Below are 13,197 nucleotides of genomic sequence, written 5' to 3'. Positions count from 1 at the left end.
TGGAGCCCCTCCCTTTATGGCTTAGGCATATGTAGATGACTCCTTCTTTATGCAGCATAATTCTCCACAGCAGTTGAAGACTCGATGGCAAAAGTTTGTTCCCCGAGGATGCATGGCGGATTGAATGTGCTGAATATTGCGCATTATGTCTCGGCAAGGAAAATTCCTCTCCTACTCACCTTTTTTCGTCAGACGCAGCCATGGACTCATATGCTTACAACCATGTGCACGGCCTTACGCACTTCTGCACATGGTGCATGGATTACTGATCACTGGGAGGTCATTTTGGGCAAATTTGTAGGTTCTATCCTGGGCTGCCCTTTTGCCACTTCACTTATTTGCGATTGGAAACAGGTCCTTTCGCATGCTCATTGGGCACCCCTCCTTTTGTCTCATGCCAATTCCCTTCGGCAGGAAAGCATTTACTAGAGTGCTGTTTTTGATTCTCCATTGGCCCTGCAAGAGCCGATTCGGGCATACAATCTCAACAAATTGGGGATTAGGTGCATAAATGATGTTGTTGATGCTACTGGTCAAATGCTTTCCTTCCCTCAGGCTATGGCTTCCTATCCACTAGCCATCGCAGGTTCATTTGGGGAAAAATTGCTGACTTGTTGCAGCCTTTTCTTCCCATCCCTCCTTTATCTAACAGGGACAGATTACAGGATTGGCAGTTACACCCGGTGGGCTCAAATTCTCGTCCTGTTATTCTTTCTGACCTAACGGTTAGGACGACATACTCTCTCCTCCAGCCATCACCATGGATTCATTCACATGCTAATTCTCTTTGGCATATGAAAAAACACTTGCTTGGTGGCGAAAGAATCTTCGCAATTTATGGAGGAGTAAATTGCCTCTTAAGCAAAAGCTCTTCCTATGGCGTTGTCTTACAGGTTCCTTATCTCTGGGGGTCACTCTTGCTAAACGAAGGATTACATCTGCTTCTTGTCTTCGATGCATGGCCCCTTCTGAAACGGTGCCTCATTTGTTTTGGACGTGCTCCAGCACTAAGGCCTTCATCCGCAAAATTTCCATGTTACTTCGCCTTTGTTTCCCTAATTCTTTTTTTGGGAAACACTTTTGGCTTTTTGGCATACTCCCTACAACCACGGTCCATTACTCTTTACTTTTGTACTGGGTCAGATATTGGGCTTTCTGGACCATATGGCAGGATCACAACATGAGATATTTTGGGAAACCGTTTTTGCAATCTTATCAGTATTTTAGAAGCTCCTTACGGCAATCTGTTTATGATGCTTGCCACCAAGGAGATCTTCATCAGCCATGCCTGGAAATAGTTTCTCTTTGCTTCTGATTTCCCGTTGAGGCTCTCCGTTTTGGAGACTCTCATGTAAATTTCTTTGATAATATACTGTTCATGGATTTACAAAAAAAAAAAAAAAAGTGTGTGTGTGATACCCTAACCCTAATCTGAGGCCAAGAACTATTTTGATTCCAAGACTTTGGAGTCATGTGGCTTTTCCACCTGTTCGATGGGGTGTAACCCATGGACATGTTAGTGGTGGAATTTGTTATAACCATTGTCCTTCAGGATCTCTATGAGTGGGATTGTGTGGACCTTTGATAATCTTAAGTTCATTCCAATTTGGTGGGATAAAAAAAAACTGGAAGCCGTATGTTGTCTTCAGGATATTTGAGAAAATGGGACATTCACAAAAATTGATGGGGAGTTCTATGCTTGCCCTAAAGTAAGGTAAGTATCTACTGGTTATGTGTGAAAACACAATCTTTGTTTAGTTTTAGATGAGGATTGGACACAAGAGATCCTATGGTTGGAAAACTGTACTAGAAGTACAGTAATCTTGTGGTTGAATTACTATAATGGAAGTACATAGGAGATCTTCTGGTTGGATTACTATAATGGAAGTACAGAGGAGATCTTGTGGTTGGATTACTATAATGGAAGTACATAGGAGATCTTGTGGTTGGATAATGGATGGAAGTACATGGCACTAGGACTTGTTTATACATTAAGTGGACTAGTGTTTGCCGACAACTAATGCAGGATTCCATTTGGTACGACTCTTGAGTTGTGCTTGGGTTTGTGCTAGAGTTGTTATGGTAGAGCATGTTGCACTTTTAAGGCAGAATGTCCTATTGGGAGTCAACTCTTGTATGAGAGTTGGATTAACAGTACGTAATTGGATCTTTGTAGCATAGACTACAAGAGGAGTCTTGCACTCGCCTAGGTAAGACACGATAGACTTTAGTAGATGCTATAGACAGATGTTCCGATGCGAGATTCCCTTACATAGTCTTGTCTCCTTATGCATTCATGAGGGCATTAATTGAACACGAGGATGGAAGTATGTTACGTCCTGACATGTGTACGGTTAGGACTAGGGACGTGGACTAACCCAAGATAGGGTTAAGGGATTAGCTGGGGCATGGGGACCTCGAGGGTTCACATGTGGGATAAGGGCGCTAGTAGAAAAAGGTCTCCATGAGGTCTTGCACACCCCTGGTAGCCCTCTTGTCTACCACATGGATACCTCAATAACTCATAAGTACCCCAAGGCACACTTTTATATCAATAACCAGGCCATTATTGGCCCTTGCTTTATTTATAATCTTTAGCTATTGTTAGTCCTAGGCTATCAATTATGGGCTCCTAGCCAATCTCCATGGAGCTGCAAGGTGGGTGGTTCGGCCCAACGGTATGGGGGACGCTAGGTTGGGGCCATTGGTACCAAAAACAGGCTCATGGCAATCAGACTTAAGGCTTGGTGAGTCGCAAGCCACAACCTATCGAGGTTATGCGATGCATACAATGTCAGGTCTATGAAACCTCGTTAAGGTTTTGGTTCAAGGGCACTTGATCCTTGGGTGTGGTCTATGGAGACCTTACAGGAGGTCAGTCTAGTTCCAACCCTAGTGTGGTGTGTCACCGTGCAATTGTTCATTATCAGCATTGTCTTTGTCTTGTGTTGTTTCCATTTCATAAGTGTTGAATTGTTAATTATTTACGAGACCGTGCCCAAAAAGTACTCACACAACCCCGTGAATTACAATTGTTTTTTGCAAGCTAGGAGTCAGAGGTTTCCTTCCCGGTACACAGTCTTGGAAGGACTTTTTCTTGTATCATATCTCCGGATGCACTCCTCAGGGTGGTGGAGACTTGATGCATAGTGCACGTTTCATCTTCTTTGAGGAGGCACAATATAGACTACCCTCCTCCCCACTTGTATCATCCATTATTAGAGCTTGGGGCAGCATGAGAGCCTTTTTACGTCACAGGCCCTTGTATCAGAGGATGAGGTTGACGGGCAGTCCATTATGTGGAAGGCCTTATTATAGATGACGTTGGCCCTCATTCACAAGAGATTATTTCACAGTCTATTCATACAGGAGGAGCCAGATCTGTCATTTCTTTTGGCTATTTATACATGGTGGGCTTCCTATTAATCAATGGAGAGATATCTTTGGTGTTTTGTTGGTCCAACCTGTCCCAAGTGCACAACAGCTTCAGAGACGGTACATCATTGCTTATGCGGGTGCAGAGAGCAGCATAGAGGATCTGGGCTTCTATTGCCCACATGGGCAGGTTGAGGAGAGGACCAGTTTATGTTACATGGGGTGCTATTGCTTGGCTTGCTCAATCTTGCCCACAGATTCTCTTTAAGGACATGGATTTTGATCCGGTCATCTTGGTATGTAGAGGTGTGCATTTCAGGATATTCCACAGTCATGGAATACACCGCCTTTGCAGAGAATTGATACCACTAGGGAGATCATTGCTAGTATTATAGCTTGGCAGATCTAGAGAGCTAGATGCATGGAGGCTTTAGAGGGTATTCAGATATATGATGCTTAGTGCAACTACACCATGGAAACATGAAAAGTTTCGTCCGTTTCATCGTTTCGAAGGTTTCGTTTCGTCTATTTTGGACGGAACGCAAAGTTTTCGAAATTACAATTCTCATATACACATACCAAATTTATAACATAGCCAACATAGCCAACAGAAAGTTAAAGATGGATTTTTTGGGACTAGTGGGTATGAAATTCATGATTTTGGGAGTAGGTTTTTTGGTATTTTCAAAATTTGGGCAAGAAAAGGACAGAAAGAGAGGAGGAAACAAACAAGTTGGAAGGGAAGAAGAGAAAAGGGAAGGAGGTGAGAAGAAAAGGAGAGAAAGAGGAGGGAAGAGGAGTGGACCGTGGAGGAGAAGAGAGAGAGAGGAAAAGGGAAGAGGAAGAAGAGGAGGCGTGGAGGAGAAGAAGTGAAGGAGCAAAGAGGACAAGTGGACGAGGAGAAAAGGTGAAGCATTGGGCTGCAGCCAGCCAGGAAGAAGCATGGGATGCACGAAGTGGCAAATGGGCAGCAAAGAGGGGCGAAAAGGATAGCAGAAATCGTGTTTGCAAAAAAAAAAAACATTCGCCCGTTTTTTTAAAACCTAACTTTACATTTGAGCGAAATGTCGTTTCGATGGGCAGGTTTCGTTTTGTTTCGAAAAATTTCGTGCCATTTCGATGTTAAAAGACATGATGGTGTGAGCTTAGTTATTAAATGAATTAAGCAATGCACAAGATCATCACATGAACAATCTCACACCATTGAAGCAACACATGCCACCACTTAGATGTTAATGAAATGTAACCAATGAGCAATGGAGTATACTCAAGGTCACCACATCGAGAGGGCGAAACACATACTTATGTTACCAAGGTTGTTAGAGGCGTTAGAGGCGTTTGGTACGAGGCGGGTATGGTACGGGCCTCGAAAGACTCGTATTTTTTAGAGACGTTAGAGGCGTGTTAGAGGAGTCTATATATATATATATATATATATATATAGTGAAAGTTGAGAGAGAGAGAGAGAGAGAGAGAGAGTAGAGTAGAGTAGTTTATTATCGTCCATGGAAGGCCAAATTATGACCCATGGGACCTTTCCAGATATACAATGAGTCTCCTCCCCCATGGTAGGAAAGGGTAGCTACGGTGAAAGAGCGATCTATGCAGCGTGGTTCTCCCGAAAGCGTAACATGCGGGTGATGAGAGCCCCTAACTTTGATATAGGAGTAGTGGTCAGAAACTGGTGAAGTGGCCCCTGTAAAGGGATATCAAAGTCAGCCCGTATGTGTGCATATGCTGGGCATGTCATAATCACTAAGGAAACACACTAAGAATGGATGCTAGATCACATACTTCTAACATTCGAGAGGGCGAAACACATACTTATGTTACCAAGGTTGTTAGAGGCATCAGAGGCGTTTGGTACAAGGCGGGTATCGAAAGACTCGTATTTTTTAGAGACGTTAGAGGCGTCTTAGAGGCGTCTATTTAGAGACGGTAGAGGGGTCTATTTATATATATATATATATATATATATAGTGATAGATAGATATAATATATATAGTGAAAGTTGACAGAGAGAGAGAGAGAGAGAGAGAGAAAGAAAGAAAGAAGAAAGAAAGATATATTAACGTCTACGAGAGGCCAAAGTCGGCCTATGAGACAAAAAATAATACAACTGTGTTCTTCCGGTCATCGGAAGAAAAGACACAAAAGAAAAAGTGTGCAGGTGTCTGGATACAACTGTGAATCATCATGGATCAGTGGAGCCCATATACAAACAATATAAGGGGGGTGGGGATGTGGATGGAGTGCTAAGGCAAGATGCATCTCTATATGCTGAAGGGGTAGTACAAGCATGCTATGCAGATCTATGTCTAACTCCATCCAGTGCCATAAGAGGGATATAAGATATCATACATCGCCGATGCTGAGGCTGTGAATGGCATGAACATGTACCCTGAGTCTGAATGAAAGCGAGCTAGCCTCTCCTGTGTCTCCATCTGGTGTCTCATTCGGATAGCTGCTATCTCTCGGTGACGGAGTCGGGGTGCTCTATGTCCAGTTTGTCTAGGTCTCCTCCTAGCTCTCAATTCCTTTGCTCTCTGTGCGGTCACCCCACGTGGTACATCAGCTGGCACTGGCATAGCTCTCTAGAAGAAATCTGTGAGCTGGGACTGTCTCCCACCCCTAGTGGGAGCGGGTGTCTGGAGGAGTCTCTCTCGAGAACTATGAAGCTCTAGTAGTAGTCTGCCAAGCTGTCGCTGGTCTGAGGCCTCCATCAACTGATGTAGTGAAGAGTGCTCCTCAAACAATCCTCCATATCTATCTCTGACCCCCTGGTGGGCTCTACATCTACATACAAAGTGATCCTCAGTCTCCACCTCCTCGCGGCACAATCTGCATATCCGCTCAACTCTAGGAACCCGTGCCGCTCTCCCAGCCTCTATCTCTAGCTGATGTGATGAGACTCGTAGCTGTCCAATAGCAACATGAGAGCTGTGTGGCATTTATACATCCATGTACCGCGGTCGATGTATAAACCCATCCCCTGAGATGTTCATAAAGTGGTCTCTGTAGTACAGCATCTTCGGTGGTAGTGGGCTCTCTGGTGTTGTCCATGTCTCCTGTGTGTAGTGCTGCCATATGTCCTGTCTCATCACTCTGTTCCTCTCATTGAGAGAGAGGTAACCCCGTGAAGCAGACTGATCATACTGAAAAGGTGGCAACCGCTCAATGTCTATACCATGATGTGAGAACCACTGTAGCATCTGTGCATACCAAGATCCAGTGTGTCCAGCCTCGGCCAGCTGTCTGGATGCCTCAAAAGCTCGGCGGGATAAACTCTCCATGGGCATCTCCCTCATCCTGTATATAAAGGAGATCGTCTGGAACAATGCCTCCACTGCCATAGGTGGTGCAGCAAACTCAGCTCGAACAATGTCGTGCAGGACGGATGGTTTGCTGCGTATCATCCTCGAGAGCATCAAGATCTGTGGTCTCTCCAGCTGTACCCATGTGGAGGCTGCAAGCCCTGGTGCCCAAACCGCTGCTGCATACATCAAGGCTGGTGTCACTAATGCATCAAAGAGCCGCCCCTTCGTGCGGGGTTCCTGAAAATGTGCCTGATGACACTGACGCTCAAGGCCAGCAAGAGCTGCATACCCCCGGGTCACTCTGTCTCGGACTGCCTGAGCCATGGAGAAGCGTCCAGCTGAGCTAGTAAATGTAATGCCAAGGTAAACATAAGAGCTCACCACCTCGACCCGCCCTCCTGCTAATGTGAGAGTAGTGTGGCTCCTGACTGCGGGTGAAGTGTGGAAGATCATAACCTTGGTTTTCCCAAGGTTCACTGTGAGCCCCTGCTGTGCACAGAAGTCATCAAGAGCCACAAGGTGTCTTTGAAGCCCAACCTGCGTGTCGGATACCAAGACGATGTCATCAGCATAAAGCATAACATGGACAGTAATACTTGATAGCTCAACCCCAAAGCCTCCTCCCTGTGTGATGTAATCGACCACCTCATCAATATAGAGCCCAAAGAGCGTGGGGGAGAGCGGGCACCCCTGCTTCACACCAATGGTGCTAGCAACTGTGTCGGACAAGCCTCCTGGGCATCGGACTCTCCCAAAGACCTGCTCATATAACCTGTATATGCCCCACATCATGTCTGAAGGTATGCCTAGTGTCTGTAGTCGCCGAAAGATGCGCTCTCTGGGCACAGTATAAAATGCCTTGCGGAAATCCACAAAGCAACAATAGAGCCGTTGCCTCCGTGCCTTGGCCTAATCAATCAGGCACCTCAATGTAAACTGTGGTCGATGGTCGAGAAGGCCCGACGGAAGCCTGCCTGGCCTGCTGCTCTCAATCCCCTAACCTCTGCATGAGTGCTCAGCTCTGCCTCCAAAACTGCCCCGTATAGTTTGGCCAATATATGGCCAATCATGATGGTCCTGTAGTTCCCGGGGTCTAGTACATCTCCAGCTTTATGGATCGACACAATAGTGTGCATCGTCCACTCAGCCGGAAATCCCTCTGACAGAGCTCTGTTGAAGAGATGAGCAAGAAATGGTGCCAATGTATCAACAGCATAGATGAGATGCTCTCTTTGTAATCCTGTATGATCTGTCGCCCGTCCATGTTGGAGTCGGCATATGGCTCTCCTAACCATAGGTGGGGTGAAGAAGGTGGAGACTGTGGAGCATGGCTCTGTGGGCTGTGGTATAGGGGGCTGTGCAGGCACATCATAAAGTCTCTCTGCATATGTCTGCCAGGTCTGAGGATCCGCAATAGGTGTGGGAGGACGGGGCTCTCTGAGTCTCCTCCAAGCAGCAGCAGCATCTCTGCTCATGAGCATGTGATATGTGTCCCAGTACTGAGCAGCCTCATAAGCTCGCCGTTTACGGTGGGTGAGAGTATGCATCCTCCTGCCTGCCTGCCTCCGGGTGATCTCCCCGCGAGCCCTCTGCACTCGGAGACTGTGGTAAAGGTTTCTGCACTCATCATCATACCATCGGTTCTGGGGCATGCTCCCCGATGTAGGTGGCCGTCCTGTCTGTATGTGGTATGGGAAACTCCTCGCGGCTGCGGAGTGAAGTACATGTGAGAGCTGGGTGGTGAGCATGGCCATGGGTGCCGATGGATCTAAGGCAAATAGCTGATCATGAACATGATAGTCGTACACCTCGGCTAGGTCCTGAGTGAAGTGAAAAATAGTGCGTGGTGGCTGTATGATGGGTGGGTGGGTCTCCAATAAGCTCCTGAAAGTGAGGGATAGGTATGTATGATCCGCGCCAATGGGGCATGGTGGTACGGTGAAGTGAGACACCATATCTGCTGCCTCCCAGGATCCCATCACATAATCCACTGTACTACTGCCGCCTCCCACTGGAAAGCAAGTCAACCCCCCTGAATCTGGCCACTAAGTCATCCCATTATAAATAACGAGATGGTGTCGGGCCCCAAGCTCCAGCAAATGTTGCCCATATCCAGTGCTGTCAGCTCCTCCATCAGCGGAGATCCGAGTGGTCCCTGTATCCTGTGTAGCTAGCGGCTCTAGTCTCAGGGGATCCTCAAAGTCATAGATCTCGCACTGTCTGCTCTGAGTCCGTGCATTGAAGTCTCCCATCAAGAAGACTTCTCCCAGTGTCAAATAGTGTAAGATCTCCTCAGATAAGACAGAGTATGGAGACTCACTAGCCTCTCCTCCACTCGGCTCCTTGGTGGTGGCAAACCGCGACCCCTTCGGAGGAAAGTAGCAAAGGGCGATATAAATCCATCTGGTCTCCGAGAGGCGTAAGCTAATCCACATGTATCTCGCCTCCGAGTCTCGTGCTACGACTCGAACATGCTCATGTAACCCATGCCTGAAAAGCACTGCAATACCTCCTGAACCTCGGGAGGTGGCCTGTCTCATCCCCTGTCGGTGAGCTGACTCCCACTGATAACCCTCAACCCGTGGTAAGCCCCTCTCCGGGCTCTCATGTGTCTCTGTCATCAAGATGATATCCCGGCCCTCCATCACCTTCTCAAGTCTCCCTGGATGTGTCCTTAGGACTCCATTACAGTTCCAGATTGCTATGTGTATCTCTTTGTCCTCATGTTGTTTCCTCCGTGTCTCATAGGCCAGATGGCGCTATTCGACCCTCTTCCCATCAATGTAGATGTGACCATCCCTATAATGTGCCTTCTTCCCTTCTTTGCGTGCCGCCTTGATCTTCGGCATGCATAATCTTCTATGCTCCAGTTGCATCCATGTGAGGTCATCATCGAAGTAGATGGGGTCCCCTGGCAAGCTCCTCAAGATAGCCCGTCTTCTCATAAAGCTCATCCTACTCTCCTCGTCCGGGAACTGTAGCACTAAGGCCTTGCCTTCGGTGGAGTCCTTTGGGGTTGTCCTCCATACTCTAGTGAATGGGAGCGGCTCATTCTTCTTTAGTCCTAGCTTGGTACATAAGTTCCACCCGTCAATCTCGGGCGTGGAGGTAGTGCTCTCTGGTATCCCTGTGACTCGGATGTTGAGGCACCGGATCTGCCGCATCTTCTCTTCATCAAGAGTAGACTGCATCATGTGTACATCTTCTTGTACCTCCTTCTTGATGTTCTTCTTCATCACTTATACATCTTCTTGCACCTCCTTTTTGATGTTCTTCTTCATCACTTCTACCCATCCTTCGCGGGCCGCCTCCATTTTTCCCTCGATTGTGTGGGTGAGGGTTTTGGTGATCTCTTCTTTGATTGCCTCTTTGTCCACCTCAAGAGTCTCTCCTTCCTCCCGTGGACGATCGCGTAAGGATGCCACTTCGCCCTTCAAAAGGTTGATTTCCTCCTTCCTCCCGAGAGAGAGAGAGAGAGAGAGAGAGAGAGAGAGACTAGAGTGTGTATGTATGAGCCTTGAGGGAGGGAGAGAGAGGGTGTGTATAAGAGGGAGAGAGAGTGTGTGTGTGAAAGAAAGAAAGCTATATTAAACGTCTGCAAAAGGCCAAAATGACCTATGAGACCAAAATAGTCCATCATCATCATCTAGATACATCATCAAGATTCAAGGGTACAAAGTAAAATGAAATGAACCGGTAGTATAGAGAGAGCTCCAAAAGTGGGTATAAAAAACATCATCATCCTAGTGTGTTTGAAGTTTGAACTTTGAACTTTGGGTCTTGAGAAAGGCTTAAGGGAGGGAGGGAGAGAATGAGGGAGAGAGAGAGTGTGTGTGAGAGGGGCTGCCTTGGGCCCTTAAAGCCCCCGTCTAAAGACTCAAACCAGCAAAAAAAAAAAAAGGTATTTTAATTTTATTTTTTGGTTAACGCCTCGATCAGGCAGTCGTACGCCTCGAACGCCTCTATCTGTTAGAGGCGCGCCTCGTAACAACTATGTATGTTACTATGATCTACACCAAATGGAGTGATATGGTTCACACTCTTATGGCCACATGGACTCGTATACAAGGGCCATTGAAATCCAGGCAGGCAAAGTGGGCTATGTTTATGAGGGAATGGGATCATGGTGTTTTCTTCTCTTCGACTCCCAAGGGACTTTCTTGGCATCATAATGCCCCAAACTCGTTGAGATCATGCTTTCTAGGATGAGTATTTAATTTTCATTTTCTGGCTTTTAGCCGTGATTTTGTATTGTTTCATTCTTACTTAATAGAAGTCTCTTTCTTGCAAAAAAGAAGAAGAAGAGGGATGCACATGATGCATTCAGCAGCATAACATCATGAAATCCTATATGCCAGCTTCTATGAGAGATCTACCCAACATAAGACACTGGCTGTGATCACCATTCCTGTTCATCAAAAGGTCCACCGTCTTCCAGCCGAGTGAGGGTTTTCAGATGCGCACCCCAGGTCACCATAAATTCAAGCCACGTACAAGATAATTAGGCAACTCATATGATGATTCATGTCACCATAGAGAGCTCCCAGAGGTGGCTATTTTGAGTGCAATCTTCTCTGATTCCAGTAAGTAGTATGATTGCAAAGCAGAAGCGATAGAATATGAGCAAAAGTAAACCAGGTTTTCAGCCCCTCAAAGAAGGCACACACATTGGCTGCTCAAAAATGTGAGCAGACCTTGCCTAACTGCTTAAACACAAGATTCTAACCAGATAGAAAAAATGGTATCATAGCAAAGAAAACTTCTCACGTGTTCCTCCTCCCACCATGCTTCCCAACTATCATTTGCCTTCACACCAACACCCCCTCTATATAAAAGCCAATTTGTCCAGTCATCAAAGTCATCTACCGTCCTGAAAAAAACATGAGAAAAGATAACTTTAAGCACAAATTGTGTACAACACTGTTAGCAAAGAATGACAGAATTATATTGGTAACTCACTTCTGCCACTCAAAGCCAGAAGGATTAAAAATGTAAGGTGCAAAAAGCCAAGATATTGCAAGGAACCAGCTACTGAAACTGAAAAGAATGTAGCTCGAACTTGAGCCATATGCAAGGTACACTAACAAAAGCATGGCAATCTCAAGCCTGCACATGAGGCAATACCACAAAAGAATGTGAGAAGTATACAATGCAACTTGTGACTGATCATGTTTCAACTGATCAGTACATGCAAAAGATCATATCATCTTGATGTAAACATGGATACATACGCTTTCACAAAATGACTGCGAGAGTACATTCGGTAATTATCTGCAAACTTGATATGTTGCACCACAAAACCTCTTCCAGTTCCCCGGTACTACAACATCATAAAGACATATTAAAGAGGTAACCACCTGCCTGCTACGCATAACTTTGCCCATGTTTGTGACAGAAAAGGCCTACCTTTGCACCACCGTGCAGTATAGTTCGGCCAAAGAAGTGTGCCCGCGTGCCCAAGGAAAATGTGAAAAAGACTGTACAAAGCTGCAACTGCATGGTAATGAAGCTTACGATTGCCTGGGCATCCACATAGACATTGTCAAACCACACATTCAAGAGAAACCAAAGGAAAGATCTCATCAAAGAAGACAGTTCATAATCTCTGTTGCACCTTCAGAATGCCTTGTTCCAGTATAAACCCCATCAGCATGGGAATAGCAGTCAAGAAACCAATCTGGAATAGAAATTGTGTGTCAAGTGCACTTTGCAGTGCTTCATTGTTGTCGAAGCTCATTAAAGCTTTCCCAACTCCCGATAGTGCCTGCATAGATCACAGTGGGAAGACCATAGACTTTCACGTCAAAAGATTCAGTAGAGAACTGAGCCTTTTCTTACAAAGGCCCATATTCACATTGAAAAAAAATGGCTTACCATGTATGCCTTCCCATAAAGAAACACATAGACAACAAGAACAGTCATCTGCAGATCCCAAGAAAAAACTTTGTAGGTCTTGTAATGTTGAATTGTCACTAAGACAGGCTTTTATCAAAGCACATGAACTGGGACATTACTTGTATAGTGAAGGTGCTTACCATGGTGCACACATAATAACCCACTGACGTAACATAGAAGGAAAGCATCCTGAAGAAATCAAGCAACTGTCCCAAACGGTAGACGTCCCGACTTAAAGACTGTTCTCCATTGCCACTTGAAACCTTCCCCTCAAACATAGCTATCTGGTTCAATCCAACATCTCGCCCTTTGCCAACCTGGTTACAGAGTTTCATTGTAAAAATTCAATGATACAGGTAAATGCTAAAACTCGATAGCAGAATCCTGTTGCTCAGGAAAACAGAATGTTTTTCATATGTTCCCATGCATGTGTACGTGCAAACACAAACTGTAGCCACACATGCTTGATTGCTTGTAGCATTTCCAACATGCTTGCTGGTGTGTAATGTTCAAGGGTAAAATGGGGAGTTCTTTGATGGATTAAAGGTACATACATTTACCTCTATTACTTTCTTGAAGCATCAAATGTAGAAAGGTATTTAACCTCTAT

General features: G+C 45.7%; 1 protein-coding gene across 9 annotated transcripts in view; it reads right to left on the bottom strand.

The window, feature by feature from the left end:
• The window catches only part of LOC147639199 (callose synthase 10-like), a 251,362-nt gene that overhangs the window by 18,310 nt on the left and 219,855 nt on the right, over positions 1-13,197 (bottom strand). For 7 of the 9 annotated variants that reach the window (XM_086788318.1, XM_086788339.1, XM_086788323.1 and 4 more), the window contains 7 exons: positions 12,728-12,904; positions 12,567-12,614; positions 12,307-12,456; positions 12,099-12,212; positions 11,924-12,012; positions 11,652-11,798; positions 11,460-11,562 (listed from right to left, as the gene is read on the bottom strand). In XM_086788318.1, coding sequence (XP_086644444.1) covers positions 11,460-11,562; positions 11,652-11,798; positions 11,924-12,012; positions 12,099-12,212; positions 12,307-12,456; positions 12,567-12,614; positions 12,728-12,904 — 828 coding nt within the window. Of the gene's footprint in view, positions 1-11,418; positions 11,563-11,651; positions 11,799-11,923; positions 12,013-12,098; positions 12,213-12,306; positions 12,457-12,566; positions 12,615-12,727; positions 12,905-13,197 lie in introns of all 9 variants that reach the window. The other 2 variants (XR_015264354.1, XM_086788349.1) reach the window with 2 other exon arrangements.

The sequence above is a fragment of the Cibotium barometz genome, chromosome 4 (genome assembly GCF_041138505.1).
Source record: "Cibotium barometz isolate CiBa-2024 chromosome 4, ASM4113850v1, whole genome shotgun sequence".
In the NCBI taxonomy this organism is placed as follows: Eukaryota; Viridiplantae; Streptophyta; class Polypodiopsida; order Cyatheales; family Cibotiaceae; genus Cibotium; species Cibotium barometz.
This window is presented reverse-complemented; position numbering and strand designations above follow the sequence as displayed.